The 20,465-nt window shown below is 37.1% G+C and overlaps 2 protein-coding genes across 2 annotated transcripts; both read right to left on the reverse strand.

Annotated features, from left to right (window-relative positions):
* Positions 1–436: 436 nt before the first annotated feature.
* LOC126372954 (uncharacterized) lies at positions 437–10,384 on the reverse strand. Its single transcript, XM_050018871.1, has 18 exons — positions 9,919–10,384; positions 9,376–9,617; positions 8,899–9,031; positions 8,160–8,290; positions 7,401–7,639; positions 6,515–6,631; positions 5,811–5,940; positions 4,981–5,039; positions 4,453–4,543; positions 3,893–3,965; positions 3,635–3,782; positions 3,118–3,285; positions 2,536–2,621; positions 2,104–2,257; positions 1,882–1,999; positions 1,286–1,402; positions 884–984; positions 437–582 (listed from the first exon to the last, which is right to left on the reverse strand). The coding sequence occupies exons 1-18, from the start codon at positions 10,132–10,134 to the stop codon at positions 452–454; spliced, it is 2,454 nt and encodes an 817-aa protein (XP_049874828.1). The 5' UTR covers positions 10,135–10,384; the 3' UTR covers positions 437–451.
* A 2,370-nt stretch (positions 10,385–12,754) lies between these two features.
* LOC126372943 (transmembrane protein 185A) lies at positions 12,755–20,392 on the reverse strand. The gene is made up of 7 exons (XM_050018853.1): positions 20,233–20,392; positions 19,967–20,143; positions 18,915–19,122; positions 17,556–17,685; positions 17,121–17,251; positions 15,434–15,557; positions 12,755–14,072 (listed from the first exon to the last, which is right to left on the reverse strand). Exons 1-7 carry the CDS (start codon positions 20,280–20,282, stop codon positions 13,807–13,809), a joined length of 1,086 nt encoding a protein of 361 aa, XP_049874810.1. The 5' UTR covers positions 20,283–20,392; the 3' UTR covers positions 12,755–13,806.
* Positions 20,393–20,465: the final 73 nt, after the last annotated feature.

A 20,465-nucleotide genomic window follows, 5' to 3' on the forward strand; every position in this document is an offset into this window, starting at 1 on the left:
CATCAATTTGAATGTATATAAGAAGTCTCTTCTTTAAAATCATCGATCAGCATTCTTTATTGTACTGTATCTATAATCTCAACGAATCAATAGCAATCTATGTTAATTAGTCAACAGAAGCACAATAAAATAGTCAATCAAACAAGATCGAAAATAAAACTTTTATTTCATCCCAACAATAGTAAATTGGAACGATTTTTGAATATAAATATTATACGTGAATCATAGACTATAGAGATATATTTTTATTGTGAAGTAAAAATCTGTTTAAATTTAGAACAATGGAATGTCCGCAGAGACGGATTCAACTATTTGAAGGATACGATACGTAGGTATTAATATTGTGTAAATTGTCATGTACTTTTAATAGTAATATGAAAATTTTGTATTTTTAAGAAAACTCGGAAGGAATAAAATATAATTTATAGGTTAAATGTAGATAGGTATCTGTTTAACAGAATACAATACAACACATAGTAAAAGCGAGCGGGCCTGTCAGTTTCTTCGCTCGTAACGTCAGCCATTGCTTCTGATTCGGTACGTACATTTCTGCGGGCATCATTTGTTCAGGGGTGTCGCTCTCTGAAATATGCGAATAGAAATATTTTTAAATTAATTATATTGAAAATTTGTTGCATACAAATATAATAAAGTATATAAATCTCGTTGAGGTGTGGCTACTTAGTTCATCTTGCGATGGATGTACCTCTGACTACCCCAAGTGGGATTATACTCGTGAGCTTATGTTATCTAATAAAGTTCTGTATTAATTGGCAATTTATACATTTTTCATAATATACATTTTGCAATAAAATCTTTGTCTCTAAACATTTTAGACTAATTTTGTGAAAAAATGTGACAACTCCATTGTCCCGAAGTATACCTTCTTTCCGTCTTTGTTGCGCCGACTGCATAGTGGAGTCTTGCATAGATATCAGGTCGCCAGGCGCGTGCAACAAGAGTCTTCCAACACCCTCACATCTCCTACAAAAGGAAATTGTAATTAACTTTAAGGTCGGTCGAGGTGCGTTTTCGTACGAAACCGACTCGAGCGTACACGTGCGAACACTGGTCTACGATGACTAACTACTACTAACACTCAGTGTGCTAGCTCATACTACTTCAAAGTTGGAATTGTTCCTGCGCATTCGTACGTGATTCGAACAAACTGCGACCTGTCTTAAGCATAGTCTTTTGTAATTCTTCTTTTTTTTTTGTCTAGACCGAAGTGTTTCACTGCTAGGCAAAGGATTAATTTGTACTTAAAATTAATCAATTTACTTACCTTAAAACTTCGTTCTGTAGTATCTTCTTCTTGGCCTCGCTCGACAGAAACGTGCAGTCATTCAACCAGTTCCGGACTTCATTGAAATCAGCCAATAGTTGAAGTGCTGCGTCTTTACTAAAAATTATATCGTATTTCGCAATATTTTTGTATGTTCCTTAATATTACAGCAAAAAAGTGATTTTTCAATCGCTCTCTCGTTCGTGATTAGTCAATTCTTCGATCCGCCTCCGTAAGAACACCCCGTAAAAGCATACCTCTTTTTTTAGTAGATTATGGAGGCAAAAATTTATTTATCACCATGTTTTCGCCAGTATTACAATAGTATTTGAGGTAGGTCATATACTATTTATTTATTTATTTGTACACAATAAATCAGACACAAGGAGCATACAAAGAAAACAGATTGTATAGGTAAGCTTATCTCTAAACAAAGAGATTTCTTCCAGCTGACCTACGTGACGAGAGAGACATTCAACGTATAATATTATATAGATAGACATACATACGCGTACAAATTATTTAGAAATTACTTATACTAATATAAAAGAAAATATAAACCTAAACCTACAAACCAAATTTAAATAAATACTTACGTAAATTTGACTTTAGCTACATAAATATGATGAAGCCACGACTCGCCCATTATCCTCAATATTGTGTTTAGTGTAGCGATGTCTGTCGTGGCTTTAACTGCTGGTAGAAGCATTGTATCTGAACAAAGTTAAAAAAGGATTTAGAACTCATAATTTATTTCTACTGTTCGATATATCTGGTAATAGGTTTATCAATATCCATATATAATAAAAAAATCTTACTCAGGAAGTCATGGACATAACCAGAGAACTCTATTGTAGGTGGTCGAGTTACCCTCCGCCACTCTGCGTTGGTCGGGAACATCATAGTCAGGTGGGCTAGACTCGTGGTAGCACAGACCGATGATAGTACGAACAGTATCTCTTCTGTTGCGTCCTAAAATACACATACATAAATTGGGGAGACCCTACTAATATCTACTCTGAACCGGCGCGCGTGTATGAAACAATTGATGAATTTGGAGGAAGCAAGAGAAGGGTGTCAGGATCGAAGCAGATGGAAATCCATAGTCTGGGAATATCTGCTTACCTTAGTGGGAAATAGGCATGAGTTTGTGTATGTATGTACCTACTAATCCTGACTAGGTCCACAATTATTTTTAATAAAATAACGAAGTATTTTTTTGGGATCTCTTATTATAAATATACCTTTACCTTCAATTTCTGTATGTTAACTTTAACTTCAGACACTAATTTCTCTCTCATCTTAGCGCATACGTTTTCGTGAACGCCGATTTTACCTGCAAAAGGAACCTGGCCTTAATTGAAATTTATTTGAATTTACTTGATTAATAAGGAGTTTTCGAACATCACATTGTTACTCTCTCAATACGATATGTATCGTGCGATACTAAACAGTTAAATAGCGTAAATTACATGAGCCATATAACTATATGTAGTCGTTACATGAGTCATATCAGGGGCCTTTGGCGCCTAGGAATAGGAATAGTAACCCTGACACCACAGGTATTGGAAAATCACCACTTGGGACACAACTGATAGAAATAGAATAGTGTAAATTGTAACGAATACTTTGAATATGACCGCGAATTAGACAACAGAAGCGGGGCGCTGGTGGCAGGGACTATGAAACTAGTAGCTGCCGTTGTTCTGTTTATTGCATAGAAACTAGAGCCCGCCTCTTGGCGTGCTGTCGTCTAGTAGATGGTTTTCAACCCCCACCGATAGTGAACCCAAAGCCAAACGCTTAAGAAAACTACTGAATTTAGTACGTACCGGATTCTATAGCGACCGTATGATCAGCAAACCTCAGGCTGACAAGTTGCTCCATGCAGGCTTGCATGTCGTTGTGGGCTACCAGGAAGAAATTGTGCATGTCCCACGAATTAGCGAGACGACGGGTCTCCGCTAAGCACCATAGTCGATACGTGTGGATGGAGTGATCTGTAATAGAAAGGCAAAAGCAAATTATTATGATACTAATGTTTCCAAAAACCCCTAGGGTAATTCGAAAAATCTCTTAGATCAAATTTTATCATGTCATTTTAGTACAGATTAAAGCGGCCCTGTGAAAAACGGGATAGTGCTAGTGAGATGATGATTTTAGTACAGATTATTTCATTGCTAGACAAAGGCGTTCCGTTGCTTTACCAGCTTGTTCTTGCCGCAGACTATCAGCGCTGTTGCTATATACTCCTCGTTTTCCTAAACGTTTCTGTAGCAGGTATTCCAAAACTTAATCGCTAAATTCTCCTCGTGTAAAAGTAAGCCTGTTTTCTTCAACATATCTTACCAAGTCTATGTAGAATGGGTATCTGTTCGACTAGAGGCAAGTCCTCTAACGGAGCCCCAAGTATATAGTCCCAGGTGACCTCGCAGTGGTTGTTGAGAGTCACCAATTCTTGGAGCATCTGAGCGAAGTTAGCGCCGGACGTGGTGCACTAGAAATTATTACGAGAGAACTGTAATAATTTACCTATGGAAATTTTTGACAAGTTTGTATAGACTGCTCATTTAAAAAATGATTTCTATAAATGTAATTCTGACTTACCTCAGTAATTTGTAGTGACAGATCTGGATAAACTTTCAAAGATGTTGGGTTCAAATTTGTTGTCAAAGTAGCACTGAAATTCAAGCAGAACTATCATAATTTTCATAAATTATACTCAACAGTGGATAATGAAATAGAGAGGGAAAGGGCTGGAAAATTTATTATCTCTTCTTCTTGCATCAGAACAAATTCGTTATGTCAAAATGCAACATAAAAGCTTACTAATATATTCCGCACATTAAGCCGTTGGTCCCGGTTACTACTTACTGATGTAAGTATGTAGTCGTTACATGAGTCATGTCATGGACCTTTGGCGGCTCAATAATAACCTTGACACCAGGGTTGATGAGGCTGGTATTCCACCTCACATTCCACACGATAAGAAGAAGACCAATATATTCCCAATTTAGTCAGAGACCACCCACCGTAAGATGAACTGAGTACTCACTCAACTACTACCACTGCGAGGTCACATGGGCCTTCACCCGGGCCCTGCTTCGCCGGACCCTTTACATGTCAAAATGTTTTAAGTTTTAATTATAAAGAACTATATTACTCACCCGAAGTGTTTATCCCATGAGGTAGATGTCACATGGCACCCTAAAGCGTCGGCTAATATTCTTAGTGCAGCTCTTACCAGCTCCGGAGTATCTATAAAGTTAATGGTGCTGATTCCAGTACGCATCGTCTAATTTTATTTTAAGTTATACCTGTCATACTCTTATCCGCCGAAAAGGAAAGGGACGGGTAATCGACAGACACAAAATTTATGGAACACGTTAATTTTAGGCAGAATTTAAAAAAAATGCCCACCCATAATTTTATGTTGGCCAATAATCCGACAGAATTAAGTTGACAACGCACGTGAAACAGGTTGCATATCAGCGAGATGCCTATTTAATTCGCCCGGGTTATTCATTCATTTTAAAATTAACAGTTGTCAATCTCCCGTCCCTTTCCTTTTCGGCGGATAAGAAAATGACAGGTATAACTTAAAATTAAATTAATAAGTGTCTGCAGGAATCGGGGCCAATATATGTACTTATTTAATGGCAATAATCTAGAGGTATATTGTTACTGATACTTACTGTTATCGTTAAAAGTTAAGAACAACCATTCTCTTAGATTTTGACTGGTGTTAGGGGATCTGAAAATAAAGAAACCTCTTGTATTAGTATTTTCTTCTGCTCTAAGATACAGAAAACATAAGGGGAAATAAAAAGTAGAGTTGGTTTTCATCATAATAAGATCCGAACATCTAACAACATTTGGAGTATCTACTTGTATGCTAAGCTTTTCTTCCATGAATGAGGGACTTTCCAGACGTTTCCTCAAAAACAATATAAATGGCGCTGTACATTTTTTTCATTTAACCTTCTAATGTCCTGGATAACAGACATATGCATCTATTATTTTTATTTTTGGGTATAAATGATGACCCTTTTTATTGCACCTTTTTTATTCTGATCAAAATAAAGAGAATCAATATAGGTAGCAACGTAATTCTATACATAATGTGATCCAAATATCAAGTAACAATTATTTTTATATATGCTACTTCTGCATTGTGTTTTGGAATAATTATGTACCCGAGTAATGAGAAAATAGGTATTTTTATTTATTTATTTATAAGAAACAAAGTTGTACAAATTAATTGTTGAACTCTGATAAACCAAACTAAGCACACAGGCCTGTGACTTGGTAATCAGGGTTCGGCCACATAAGTTGAGCTATGGGAGTAAACTTATATAATGTAAATTAAGAACCAATACAGTAAAATTACTAATTATCACGTTAAAACTCTACAACCCCATCTATATTGTCTTTGGCGAACGTAGCCTGGAAAGTTCGTCTTTGTTTAACCAGCTGTTGTCTTTTTACTGTGGACATAGGTTGATAATGATGAATACCAAATTACCTCGTAGCTAAAGGATACGAAGACCACCAAAGGACTATGTGCTCCAGACAACTACCTACGTCGCCCCAAAGAATATTTTGATAGTACTCCGTAACCTTATGAGCAGCTTTTTTACTGGCTTGTACTCGTCCTGAAATTAAGCAGAATATCACGGCAAATTCTTTCCGATTATTTTGATAACGTAACAAAGCTAAATTAAAAAGAAAAGGCTGAAATAACAAGCTATTTAGCACCTTAGTCAATTCAGATACTTTTACGAAACGTCAAAACGAAAATTTTCTATTGAATTTGTATGGAAATATTTTCCTAGTGACGTCATCAATAAAACAGTCAACCATTATCCTCATTGTGATTTAATTCGTGATTAAAATTCGAAAATAAGTCTTAAAAAAAATGAGATTGATTTTTGATCATCTTAGACTTCCTTCTATTTCTTGATTAGTATTTTATAATTTACAATAGAATAGAATACAAATACACTTTATTGCACCAAAACAAAAAGAAGTAATTACAAAAATACTCTTAACTAAGTACATGGCAAATGGCGGCCTTATCACTTAAAGCGATTTACCTATCTTTATTTTTTTGTAATTTACTTATCTTTGAATCAGTTGAATTGTTTCTTTTATTCCAACTTCATTCTCAAGTTATTTCTACTAAGCCATAAGCTAAAAAAGTTCTAGCAATGTTTAAATAGATGTTACCTGATTTTAATTTCCTCACGCCAGTATTTCCTAACAGCGTAGGAGACTTGTTTGCAACTGTATCCAAAAGTATTTCAATGTAGATTTCTTCGCCTTGTAGAATGCTGTTTACGTTTTCTGTAGTAAGAAAAGTTTACATGGAACACATTAAAGAGAAGGCGAACATCGTGTCTTAAAAGGAGGTGAAAGAATTGGCTTTTGATAGACCAGAATAACGAATGCCGAGAGCGTGGCTCTTAAATTAATGATGTGACGTTTTTCACAGGGTCCGCTTACCTAACCTGAACGATTTGACAGGTCCGCAGAAGCGACTGCCTGTCTGACCTTCCAACCCGCGAAGGGAAAACCAGCCCAATACAGGTTAGGTCACATACCTTCGAAAATGCATTTCTCGGGAATGTGGGGTTCCTCACGATATTTTTCTTCACCGCTGAGCACGTGATAAAAATTTATGATCCAAACATGAATTCGAAAATAAATTCGCCAATCATTGGTTTAGGCCTGTGCTGCATTCGCACCTGCGACCACAAATTGAGAGGCAAGCGTACGGGCATAGACGTATGCATGTATGTACATTACATAAACTCACGCCCGCCATTCTTAATGGGGTGGGCAGAACCACGAATAATCACAAGTAATATCACTACTATACAATGTTTACATTAACGTACGAATAAGATAAACAGCCTACATTCGTGCCTTTTTTGACGTGACTTATTGTAGATTTGCCGGATATGTCATTAACTACTTGGCCGGACAAATGGGGAGCACTGGTACTGGCTCCCACCCGGTACAAAATTTAAGGCAACAGGCCTGAGGGTGCCCAGTTGGAACATTCGTGCCACTACATCTCATCTCTATTATGAAATAGAAAGTTCTCCTTTACCTTCATTACTAAAGACATTCTCAATAACTTGGGCATTGGTGAGCAAGGAGGTATAAGCGACATCGCTATCAGAGTTTTGTGTGGTTTCGCTGAGTCTCTTGTTGTGTTCATTCTTCACTTCGACAAGGCTTTGCGCATGCTTCATCCTTGCCTTCTTGTGCTCTATGAACGCTTCACGACGCTTCTCTACCGACACCGAAGTTGTCGACGTCGGTGGTGTTATGTGTTTCGTTAGAGTGCTGATTGAGAAATAAATCACATTATAATATTATACTTATTGAGGAAATTTATCGGAGAATGTTGAAACAAAAGCAGTACAAGGTAATCAGTTAATAATAAAGGTTGTGGAAAGCTTCTGAAAGTCTGATTTACTGAATCCTCACTAAGATTATAATTGCGAAAGTAACTGTCTGTCTGTTCATACTGAATCAATTTAAAACAGGCGAAATTTCGTATGGAGATAGTTTGAGACCTAGGGGAGAACATAGGATAGTTTTTATCCCGGAAATCATCCCCCAAGGGGATGCAAAAAACCGCGCGGTAACTGAAGTCCACGGGGACAAAGTCGCGGGCGAAAGGCTAGTATTATTTTAATTGAATATCGTGAAGAAGTTGCACAACACTAACATCCTCGTATTAAATACGCCAATAGGTTGAAAAAATCGCATGTTTTCAAGACATACAAATAAAGCCATATTATCGTTTGTCTACGAATATCTAGAACCGAATTTATGGCGCATGCATGTCTAAGATACTTACTGATAAATCTCCAAGCTCTCTGAAGTGCTGGTGGTAGAGTCGTTATCCGAATTTTCCTCAGGTTTGTACACCCTTAGCAGACAGTTTATCAAACGATGACAGTTGATTTCTACACGACTTTTCGACAAGATCTGAAAATATACCGTTCAATTACAAATAGCTTAAAGAAAGTCCATACAATGACGGACTTTTTAGGCTACGTTCCCCAAAGATGGCGCTGTTCAGATTTAACGTGACAATTACCTATTTTCTCATTGCTCGCGGTGCATAATTATACAAAAATACAATGTAAGAGGTAGCAGAGGCATATATAAAAATAATTGTTACTTGATATTTGGATCAGATACGTATAGAATTATGTTGCTACTTATAATTTTATTCTCTATTTTGATCAGAATAATAATGGGTGGCAGATGTGTTGATAAGGCCTGAGTGTAATAATAAAGGCAAGGGTAAGGGTATTTATACACAAAAACAAAGATAAAAGATGCGTATGTCTGTTATCCATGAAATTAGAAGGTAAAACGCAGGAAAATCTGTACAGCGCCACCTATATTTTTTTGGGAAACGAAGCCTAGAAAGTAAGTATTGGCGATGTGACGTCCAAGCAAGTTTTCCCCTTGTTGGTTTGCGTTTTGTCAATTTAAAGCCCAAAGTTCCTTTAAATACAAACCTCATTGCTTAACTATTGTGTCTAGACATCTGGGACTCAGGAGGTTGAAGTGTTGTATTAGTTTACCTGTACGATTTTGGTAAGTGTAATCGGTTTGGTTTCGCTTATAGTGCTTGGGTACGTGTTACTGCAGATGCTGAACTTTGAAGCGAATCTCTTGTAGCTCAGTCCGTTGAAGTGGTTGTATATTGACACTAAACTGAAACAAAACGAGAACTGAATGAGTCATGTCAAGGGTATTTAGCGGCTCAATAGTAACTCTAACACTAGGGTTGATGGGGTTGGTAATCCACCTCATAACCCACATGATACTGAAACGAAACGTCCGAGGTTAAACTCGCACGTGTCTGAAGGTGTTTGAAATCCTAAATTAGACGCCATATTATTTATTTCGAATATCAGCGAGATACCTATACGTTACATACTTACAGTCCCAGAGAGGATGGTGAATTTGGTATATTCGCCGCAACAGCCGAATCCTATTTCTGTTTTTTGCCAGCCTGAAATAGATTCCAACCATCAGCGTTGAAATTTACTACTTACCTTAAACAAGATTCAATCATTTTCCTACAATCTTCTCTATGCAGACACGTGCTAAGTATCGTGGTAATGAGGCCATTGATGCACTGCAGCATAATGAACCTGGTGCTACACAGCTTGTCGAAGATGTGGTCGTGTTTACTCTGCACCAAACCGTTGGCTTTCTTCAGTCTTGCCAGCTTGGGATTTAATTTGTAGAAGGATTTCACTAGTTTTGCCAAGTAATCTATTATTTGATCCAGCACCTGAAGAAAGGAAATATTTTTATCAATATGAAATATTAACTACTTACTTGAAGTTATTTTCTGTCACTCTACTGATATAAAACGATCTTTATTTTGCTATTAGTGTCGGTTCACTAAAAATTTAATCTACATAACTGCAAATGGATGATAACTTCCAACTTTCGAACAAAAACATTTAATCGTTGGTCGATGACTTAAAAGATAACATAAACATAAGCTCACGAGAACTACCCACATCTCACCGAGCTAGCTCTTAGACCAACGTGGAAAAAAGTAAATGAAGGTTGGAAAATGAACTTACTTGAATATTCACCAGCTCCATAATATAACTGCGGTTGGACAGGGAATGGTGATTGTGTCTGCCGCCAGATCCTCTCCATTTATTGTCCGCGTCTAAAACGACCTTCGTTATCGCAAAACATACCATTTCCATTTCCCTACAATGGTTGAACATTTCTTCTTCATCTGACGTCTCTTCACTTATCCATTTCTTCCCTCCAATTTTCATTGTCGTCATTTTTATAACTGTCAATGGACTTGTGACTACAAAAATAAAGGACTGTTTTTTTTTCAATGAAACTTAAGAAAGCCCATGTTTTCGTTGTCTACTACTTAGGAAGCGAAATACCTAACTAGATACTACAGCTGATCGTCTAGAAGACGTGTGTGTTCCTGCTAACTGGTGTAAGTCATAGTGCCGACTGACTTGAGTCATTGTATGTATAAAATCGATGCATAGAGACATTCGTACCAGGCAACCGTATCTACAAGGCTAGTTATGACGCGTGCTTTATCTTGGCATGACCACCAAATAAGATTGATTTAAAAGATGTGTTGCTGCAGTTTCTTGCCATTTCTTCTCCTCAGCCATAACACCTTGCGAAATGACGTAAATTCAAAAATGTTACATTGACCTTCAACAAGTTTATCCATGATAATTACGTTGAATAAATGATTCTGATTTCAGATTTAAATTGTAAGTAGGTACCATTATTAACTTAGATTTAATCAAACTTTTTAATTTTTAAACCCTAATGCGATTTTCAACATACCTACATGTGCCAGAAGCGACCCATGTGTAGGTACGTTAGTATAATCGTTTTAGGGATGACAAAACAAATGACAACTCCTTAACTGGACAAATGGAAACGGGACTACTGTTAAAATTCTCTCTGATTTTAAAATTAGTGGGTGCATTCTAAAATCCCTTGCTGGTGCTCACGCCACGACAAGCTACACATGTAAGAGTGCTTGTAGGACAAGTTTGAAACAGCCGTCGTTAAAGTTATAGTTCATCTTCAACCTTGGAGTTATGGCTGTTTCAGAGTTCGTGTGACAGCGCGCCATTCGGTGTCCTTAAATGTGCCGAATTCGCTTTATTTTAACGCCATCATGAAACCGGAAATGACGTTATTATTCGCGTTTAACACGCACATGCTTCGCGCATCTATCTTCACGCCTATGTCGAAAATGAAGTCAACAGTGAGAATTGAGTCACGCCAAAAGTAGGTATTTCGTAATTTCTCTTTGTAACATTCCTGACTTGCAAAATAAGTATATTAGGTCGATATTAATATCTAGTAAATAGATCGGAGTAGAATAGGCCTATAAATAAGGCGATGAAAGCACGTCCAAGGTTTGCGGTTGTCCTCGGGCGAATTGCGCACGTAACATGAACGCCAATCAGCAAATTATAGCCTTGACTTTAAATTGGGGTTGTATTGTATCTTGTATGTAGGAGTGAAACCGAATAAAAAACATAGAACGCGAACAGATAGTGCTTATCTTCACTGACGTTTCTTAAAAACCGACACAGAGGGTTTATGGTTCATCATATTCATCTTAGGCTTCGTAGCAAAAGCAACTGCCAAGTTGTCTTCCGACTAGTGGCTCTGCCCATCCCATTAGGAATTATTCCCTGTAGCCCCCTCTAGCGCTGACCCGCGAGGTGACAATTGCTACGAGCCCTTTCCAGTTTACCATACCAACCAGCAATGGAGTAGGTATATCTTTTCTCTTTTCTACTAGGTACATAACATTCGCCCGAGCATCATGCAAAAAGTACTGGGGGGTTAAAAAGGCTACATGGAATTAGTTCTACTAAAACAGCAATATTGCTATTTGTCATTGGTTGACATTGTCAAATAGCAATCTGCTACGCTCCAATGTGGCCTGTTTAGATCCTCTGCCGGAACTGCATGACAACCGCGCCGCGCGCGCCGAATTATATTGAGCGCTTCGACCAATAAACGTTACGAATGCTATCTACGTAGATGGACGTCATACGGCTATTGGTCGAAAGCGCGAATTACGTCGCGTAATTCGCACCGCGCGCGGCGCTTTTACCGTCCAGAGCCTACTGTTCTTTGTAGAAGAAAATAGAGAAGATAGTACCTATACACGACATAATTGTCGTGGGACAGACTACTGAGAATAAGTAATCCACTTCCAATTCATGTTTATATAAACCATTAATCTTTCAGAAACCAATAACAAACATGTAGGTATATGTAAATAGCTAACATAAGGTATTTATTGTTATGGCCCAATTCAATACTGAGAACACAAAGTACCATGGATCAACGTGTCTGTGGTACGAAAACGCGCGGTTCCCGCCGTCTGAACTGAGGGTTATTCTTGCACACTTTTGCCGTGTAAGATTCTAATAAAATTGTTTATATTTCATACATTCAGTATACGTTAGAGCCATGGTAGCCTAGTCCTTCCAAGAGAATGCTTGACTCCCATTGTGAGGTCGCAGGTTCGAAACCCAGCACGGGCCTCTAACATTGATTCTCGAATGTATTTTCGAATTCATGTTTTGACTATAAACTATTTTCTGTGTATCTTGTGTCCATTGTGCTCAAAAGTGTATATTATCTATCTATCTATTATCACGCGCTGTAAACGGTGAAGGAAGCCCACATTCCCGAGAAATGCGTTTCAGAGATATGTGCCTGCATTGGGCTGGCTTTTCCTTCTCGGGTTGGAAGGTCAGATAAGCAGTCGCTTCTGTAAAAAAAGTCTTGTCAAATATGCAGCGGACCCCTTGACGGGATAACGAAAATTCTAGAAACCCGTAGTCCGGTTCGAGGTTCGATTTAATATGGAAGTGTTACCATGAATAAAAGATCGTATAGTAATGAACACTACTTTTAATATTGACGAAACAGCAAAATAACATGCTATTTATTGTATCAACTTATATGAACTACATGTTAAATCAGTAGATATTAAAATGTACATACATAAGCTTTGCGATTTCAACATTTATTAGGAAGAGAATATCACAGTAAACAATTTATTGGTGAAGTAGTATCCGATATTATTCTAATATATAAAGTAACGAAAGAGAAACAAAAACGTAAAAAGTAATGTAAAATCCCTAACATCGATATGTTAACACGAACAGTTAAAATGTTTATTAAAATAACATTTTATTCAACATAATTCGTACGTACATTGAGCTTTTAGAATCTCTGTATGTTGCTACTTATCTACATTTTAATGGAACACATTTTATTTTATTAAAACACTTTATATATTCGAAGACTCTAACAGACAGAAGGCCATTTAATTTACAAGCGAATATGTACTTTCAAATATTGCTCGTTTACTTCATCTCATACAATCAAACTATATATTTTATAATTTATTTTGCTAATAACGGAAGCAACTGACAGTCATACAAATAAATCCGCATACCCTTTTGTATACATAGTTATGGTAAAAATATTAACATATCATTTATAAATCAACATTCGAGTTATACTGGCTGTAGACTATCCGATAAAGCATTGCTGATCAAAAACGTAACAAGTGTTCGACTATACATACAACGTAAGCAAACACCAAAATTGTTGGTATCTCGTAATCTTTTCACCTTCTAGACTAACGCGACATATACAGCATGATTCTTAAAAGTGTGACAAGAAATTGGATTGAAATACATAATCGGATCCAATTTTATCGGGACGTCTACAGCGCACAAAATGTATTTCCATACAACAATAAAAATAATGTTCACTTTGTAATAATATCTTATACCTCCCTATACATGGAATATAGCCTAGCGCTAATATCAAACTTAACAACTTTTATATTGCTTCGTTACACTTAAAGAAGCTTGATATTTACATGAGAAAATTTAACAAGTGAACACACGCTTATTTCATCACTCGGCCTGGAATCAATCCGGCATGTCTATGCTCGTAATAGGCACTACTGGTTTCATAGTCTCGTTTTTCTTCTGATTTTTATGGGATCTCTTATTGTCCTTTGTTTTTCTGTGCGAGTCATCGTCCCTGTATGGCTCCTGGTTGATCGGTGGCTCCGTAGGGATCACGTTGGAGCCACGGTTCACGTTGTTATTGTAGGCAATATTCGCGTACTCTTGGAGCAACGGAAATACTGACAAGAGAAACTGGCAGAAGTCTTTCCTTATTCCGAACCACCCTGGAAATAAAGGGTGTATTTTATTACGAATTCAATCGTTGCTATGTCGTGAAATGAAATTAATTTTACACAGTTTTGTTATCAAGACTTAGGCATTAAGGACATTCCCGGGATGATTAGCTGAACGCATTCTACGTTCCTTCTTTACCCCAATAAGCGTGGATTTAATGCTTTATTGATTAATGGAGATGTCTGGGTTTGCTTGTCCTTCAAATTGACCTATTTCTTTTGTTAATTCAAATCAAGTCCTCTTTCGAGTGGGTTGTAAAAACCCACCTCGACCTTATCAACTTCGATGTTAGGGTTATTATTGAGCCGCCATCGGCCCTTCACATGGCTCTTGTAACGATTACGTACTTGCTTCAGTGCCTATTGAAGATGCACGGAAACAGCGTCGCGCGTGGCGCGTTTTATACCGAGGGTTTTAAGTAGACGCAGCGTATGTTATCTACATGGATAGACAATAGGCTAGTTTCCAACTAGTCAAATCAGTTACTTTTTACTAAACGTCAAAACACGAAATTACTATGGAATTTGTATGAAAAAGCACTCTGTGACGTCATAGAAAAACGTGACAAAATGTCGGACTTATTATTACGTTTTTCTTGATTAAAATTCATAAATAAGTTTAATAGAAAAAAGAAAATGTTTTTCGTTAGTTTTAGATGTGTCTTTATTTAGTAATCAGAATTTCATAATTTATCTTGAACCTAGTACACGACCCTATGGCCCCGATTCCTGCAAACACTGCCTAATTTTATTTTAAGTTATATCCGTCATTTTCATATCCTTCGAAAAGGAAAGGGACGGATGATTCACAGCTCTTAATTTTAGGAAGAATGAGTAAATGAATGAATAACCCGGGCGAATCAAAAGGTACGTCCCTGGTATGCAATCCGTTTGACGTGCTGTCTACTTAATTGTGTCGGGTTATTGACGGATGTAAAGTTTTTAGACGGTTGGTTTAGATTTGTGCTTAAAATTGACGTGTGTTCCATAAATTTTATGCTTGTCGATTACCCGTCCCTTTCCTTTTCGGTGGATAAGAAAATGACAGATATAACTTAAAATAAAATTAGATGGTATTTACAGGAATTAGCACCAATGTACGGTCACGAGCATTATATGTATACACTTTGGTACCATGTCACATTAACTTTTTTGACAAATTGAACTGTAAGTCTTACTAAATGTCAAATATGTTAGTGCAACAGAGTCCTAAAGTGGGTACATTATATTGCTCATGACTGTACAACTATTGATTATAGCCGCTAGGACTGTAAGTAGTAGCACGGAATCGTCTTATTTATTGGACAATCAGTTGATTTCAAACTAAGAACAATAGTTATAAAAGTACTCACATTTATTTCCGCCTTTTGAGCTGAATGACATGATGATAAGTGTCGCGTAGCTGACGAACAGAGGACTCACAACCACAGTGTACGACAACGCGAGACCGTCGTCGAGTTTGTTTGTTAATAGCACCTGCATAAAGTTCACTTTTAAGTAATTAGGTACCGTCACGAGCACTAATATGTATACACTTTGAAACCATGTCGCATTAACTTTTTTAACATATTTAACCGTAAGTCTCATTAAATGTAAAATATGATAGTGCGACAGGGTTCTAAAGTGGGTACATGATATTGCTCATGACTATACACAGATGGGTGAATTTTTGATAGTGCCTTGTAACTAAATTCACAATTGAGTGACATTTTTTTAACGATAGATTTATCGTTAGTAATGCGCCTCAGGATATCTTTTCGTTGATCGAATCGATGGTCCATGAGGTTCCTTATTTACAGTCAACACTTTAGAAAAAAAAGAATACGCCACCAAAATCACGTATAGAGGCCCTTTCAAAAATTTATCCAGATATTTATTGCTGATAGGGGGATTAAAAAGGCTACATCGAAGCAATTCATCTAAAAAGCAATATTGCTATTTGACATTTGCGCATATAAAAATAACTGCGCGCGAATAAATATTGCTTTCTTAGATGAATTGCTTCGATGTGGCCATTTTAACCCCTCTGAAATAAAAAAATGGAATGAATTAGAGACAATGTTTTAGTAGTTATTATTTACGTCTAATACCTGAAATATTGTCTTGTTTTGATGATTTGTAAAGCAAACTATATTGTAGTAAGTACTTAGAAGTGGTCTGCTCGCGTATTGAAGATTTTCCTTCTGATTCATAAACTGAATTAGTTGCTATAGCAACAATCCGACCTTGAAATCTATCGAGCTAGACCCGATAACTTCGGCTTGCCTTTTTATCATTAGGATAATTACGATTATTCCCGCATCCAAGTTGTAAATGTTTGTTTCCTTTTGTTGATTGCCTGGAAGAAATTGCTCTAGAGCAATAAGGCCGCCCAAATTGTACTGTATTCATGTGTTATGTCTGATTGTTGAAATTTTAGTTCTGTGCAATAAACTATATTTGATTTGATTTGACTATTTCATAAGGTTAGTTAAGACTATTTTGTTAAGAGGCAAAGAGTTGATAAGCAAGTTTCTAGATTTATTCAGCTGTTACTTTTTTCAATCGTGTCGTAAGGGACTGACTGGCCTGGACACTTGCTCAGGAATGGTCTATAGAGAACAATGGTCTGGTTGCCGTAGATACTACTTAGTTGAATTTATCTAATGTTTAGTCGAGAAATTATAGAAGGGAGATGCCAAGCTCATTCGTAACCCTCTGCCGAAAGTACACGAACAATCGTTTGTGTTTTGTTATTTCTGTAACGGTTTTGTTTGTGCAGCAGAGAGTAGATGTGGGCTGTATGTATTGGGGGGTTAAAATGGCCACATCGATGCAATTCATCTAAGAAAGCAATTTGACATTTGCGTATATAAAAGTGCGCAATGCAAACAAATGTCAAATAGCGATATTGCTTTCTTAGATGAATTGCTTCGATGTGGCCGTTTTAACCCCCCTGTACGTCTATGCCTCACCTCCCCTAAAGAGTGTCAGAAAAAATGTAGTGTAAAGCGAAGGCAACTCCCGTCTACAACTCATCTGAGAAAGTTTATTACTCACCTGAAACACCAAAATAGGTATGACCGTGAATGTGTACGCGAGCGCAGAATTGAAGCTTGTGCGTCGCTGCTGTATGTTCACCTCGGGCGTCCGAAGCAGGATCCCCGCGAATATTATACTGTACAGCACCCCTACAGAAGATAATATAACAAATACTTTAATGCACACACACAAAATACAAAAATACAAAACAATAAAGAAAAGAAAAAGAGAAAGAGTACATTAGGCGGCCTTATTGCTAAGTAGTAATCTCTTCCAGGACAAAAAAACATCGTAGGAGTCTAGCTATTCTGCAAATGGTGCTATTACTATACTCGCTAACCATTCAAATATAAATAGTCCATAAGTCCATATTATGTGTGTCTGTGTGTGTGACAAGACTAATGATATCACAAACGAAAAAGGAGAATAAAAAATGTTCTAATGTAAACTTACCCACTAAACTGAGGCACATTAGTATCCATAGTGGCACAAACACTACCTCCCAGGACCAATTGATGAAGTCATCCAGTTTCAAAGCCAAGAATATGAACTGCAGAATATTTACAGCACAAAATAATTCCAACTGAAAAAAAAAAATACACAGTTCTAGTTATTCTAATAAATCCTCATCATCATCAGCCCATTAACATCCCCACTGCTGGGGTCTTCTTCTTCTTCTAATACTAAATACGGGACTGCTAATGCAGCCGGGACCAACGGCTTAACGTGCATTCCGAAGCACGGAGCAGCTCGAGATGAAAACTTTTTTTTTGTGGTCAGCCATCCTATGACCGGCCTTTGCGAAAGTTGCTTAACTTCAACAATCGCAGACCGAGCGCGTTTACCGCTGTTCCACAGAGCTCCTCATCCTCATCATCCTCAATAATACACAATTCATATTAGAATGATTATTAGAATGATAACTGGTTCAGTGTAGCTTTCACTAACACAGCTGACTCGACCATTATAGATTCGGCGGCGATACGGCTCACCACCTATCACATTGGTCTAACAGAAAGCTTGGTGAGACGTACTCAGTTCACCTTGCAATGAATTTACTAACAGAAAGCTTGGTGAGACGTACTCAGTTCACCTGGCAATGAATGTACTAACAGAAAGCTTGGTGAGACGTACTCAGTTCACCTTGCAATGAATGTACTAACAGAAAGCTTGGTGAGACGTACTCAGTTCACCTTGCAATGAATGTACTAACAGAAAGCTTGGTGAGACGTACTCAGTTCACCTTGCAATGAATGCACCTCTGACTACTCCAGTCATGAGCTTATGTGTTATAACTGGTTATTAGTAAATTGAAACTAAGGTAAGTAATTAAGTAGTTTAGTAAGTATGACATTTTAGGTTATCCTTTCACGCAAAATAGGCGCTCAGACGTCCAGTTGCGGAAAACGGGCCACGAATACCAATACTAAGGTTATCCTTCAATCTTACATGGCACGACACTGATGGGCCTGGACTTCCTAGAGTAAGTATCATTTATTTGCCTTAAAAATGGTACAACTTTTCACAAATGGTCTACCTATATTTAAGAATAGGTCTACATTCTTAATTAAAAATTATATTCATCATCATCAATTTAAGAGCCACGCTCTTGTCGGTGCAGCATTTTCCATGCTACTTTTTAGGGAAAAATAGGGCAGTGGTTTCCCTCTTGCCTAAAAACTATATTATAACATGCTTTTTAACATTAGTCGCTTAAATAAGGAATAAAATATGAATTAAAAAAATATAGATTGATTAAATGATTAGGAAAGGAACAAGATTTCCAAGCAAATTAAAAAAAAATCAAATTACCTCATAACTACGGTCATGTTTGACTGACCATATGCAGATAGCTATAGACACGATGCTGATGAAGATTACAGGGATGAAAACTAGGATCCATACGTGTCTGCCTGTGGACAGCTGGTCGCAAACCAGCAGCTCAAACATCAGAAGGATCAGGTGTATGGCAAGACTTATCAGCATGGCTTTGTAATGGATGTACGCTTCACCCTCTAACCTGCAATTGAAAGTACGGTCAGTATTTATGAACACAAACATAAGCCAATAATGCCTATTGACTTATGTCGGTATAGCATACACTGTATTGCCATATAGTGGAAAGCAGGTGCAACCACTTGTTAAATTGTGGACTTTTATTTTTAATCCGCACTATTGTCATAAGTTATTATATTAGACATTATCCCATAGTATCATCCATTAAATAAAAAGGAAAACATTGTGAGGAATCCCACATTCCCGAGGAATGCTTTTGTGGAGGTATGTGACCTAACTAGTTGTGGGCTGGTTTTTCCCTTTGCGGGTTGGAAGGTCAGACAGGCAGTTCCTGTAAAAAACCAGACCTGACCTGTCAAATCTTCAGGTTAGGAAAGCGAACCCTGTGAAAAAAAAACCAGGATAATGCTAAGGGGGATGATCATCGCTTCGATCGCTTAAATAAAAAATAAACCTAATTACATTACAAAACTGAGATAATAAATCAAGTTTTCAAGACCTTGCTTCAAATTTTAATAAGAGTAAACAATAATAAGAAAGTTATAACAAGATTAATTAACACTTATCAAATACATACAAAAATATTTTTATTGTAAGAATATAAGATAATGTTAACTCCTTAATAATGTAAGGATTACACGCAAAAATAGTTAAATGGAGAGTGTAGACAAGTGAACTATATCTAATATTTACGATGCTAGGTAACAAGGTCACAGAATAGTTTACACCTACATACTAGAGTAAATGAAGCAACTGGGTACTCAACCGAATCTTTTATAATATTTTACGCATTACGAATATAAATAAATGACTACAGTAATTAGGATGTCAATTACGTATATACTGACCTGAAATGAGGGTACTGCCACCATACGTAGGTGCCCACAGTAGCACCAAGCACAACGAGGAATTTCCATACCCATATCGGCGTAAACACGGCCCAGTACGACCATGATATCGCGTTGTCTAACTTTAAAGCTAATAATGCGGTAAAAACCAACAAACAACTGTGAACCACGAATTTGCTGCAAACAACAAACACGATTATTAGTAGTTTCCTAAAATATAAAATTTGTACAGAAATATAATGTATGTATGGTAAATTTAACGTTACCTAGGATTAAAATCCTGGAAGAGGGTCTGCAAATTCATTTCCATACACATTCGTCCAGTAATATGTCCATAACATTTCACTATTTAAAATATTTTGGTGAAAATTGTCTTTCACCAAAAATCTCCAAGCACAACAAATGACAATTTATCTGTCATCATCTATGTCAAACAATTTTTTTTTTTTTTTGTTTTTGTTTTCCCCGAAGGGTAAGGCAAAGGGAACTATGCCCATAC

The sequence above is a fragment of the Pectinophora gossypiella genome, chromosome 15 (genome assembly GCF_024362695.1).
Source record: "Pectinophora gossypiella chromosome 15, ilPecGoss1.1, whole genome shotgun sequence".
Classification (NCBI taxonomy): domain Eukaryota; kingdom Metazoa; phylum Arthropoda; class Insecta; order Lepidoptera; family Gelechiidae; genus Pectinophora; species Pectinophora gossypiella.

Coding starts and splice junctions, on each gene's coding strand:
- LOC126372943 (XM_050018853.1), bottom strand. CDS start 20,282: ATGTGTATGGAAATGAATTTGCAGACCCTCTTCCAGGATTTTAATCCT. Junction 19,123..19,966: donor TGGCAGTACCCTCATTTCAG/GTCAGTATATAC, acceptor TTTCAATTGCAG/GTTAGAGGGTGAAGCGTACA. Junction 17,252..17,555: donor AATGTGCCTCAGTTTAGTGG/GTAAGTTTACAT, acceptor TATCTTCTGTAG/GGGTGCTGTACAGTATAATA.
- LOC126372954 (XM_050018871.1), bottom strand. CDS start 10,134: ATGACGACAATGAAAATTGGAGGGAAGAAATGGATAAGTGAAGAGACG. Junction 4,544..4,980: donor CTTAACTTTTAACGATAACA/GTAAGTATCAGT, acceptor TTAACTTTATAG/ATACTCCGGAGCTGGTAAGA. Junction 583..883: donor GCAACAAAGACGGAAAGAAG/GTATACTTCGGG, acceptor CGCATATTTCAG/AGAGCGACACCCCTGAACAA.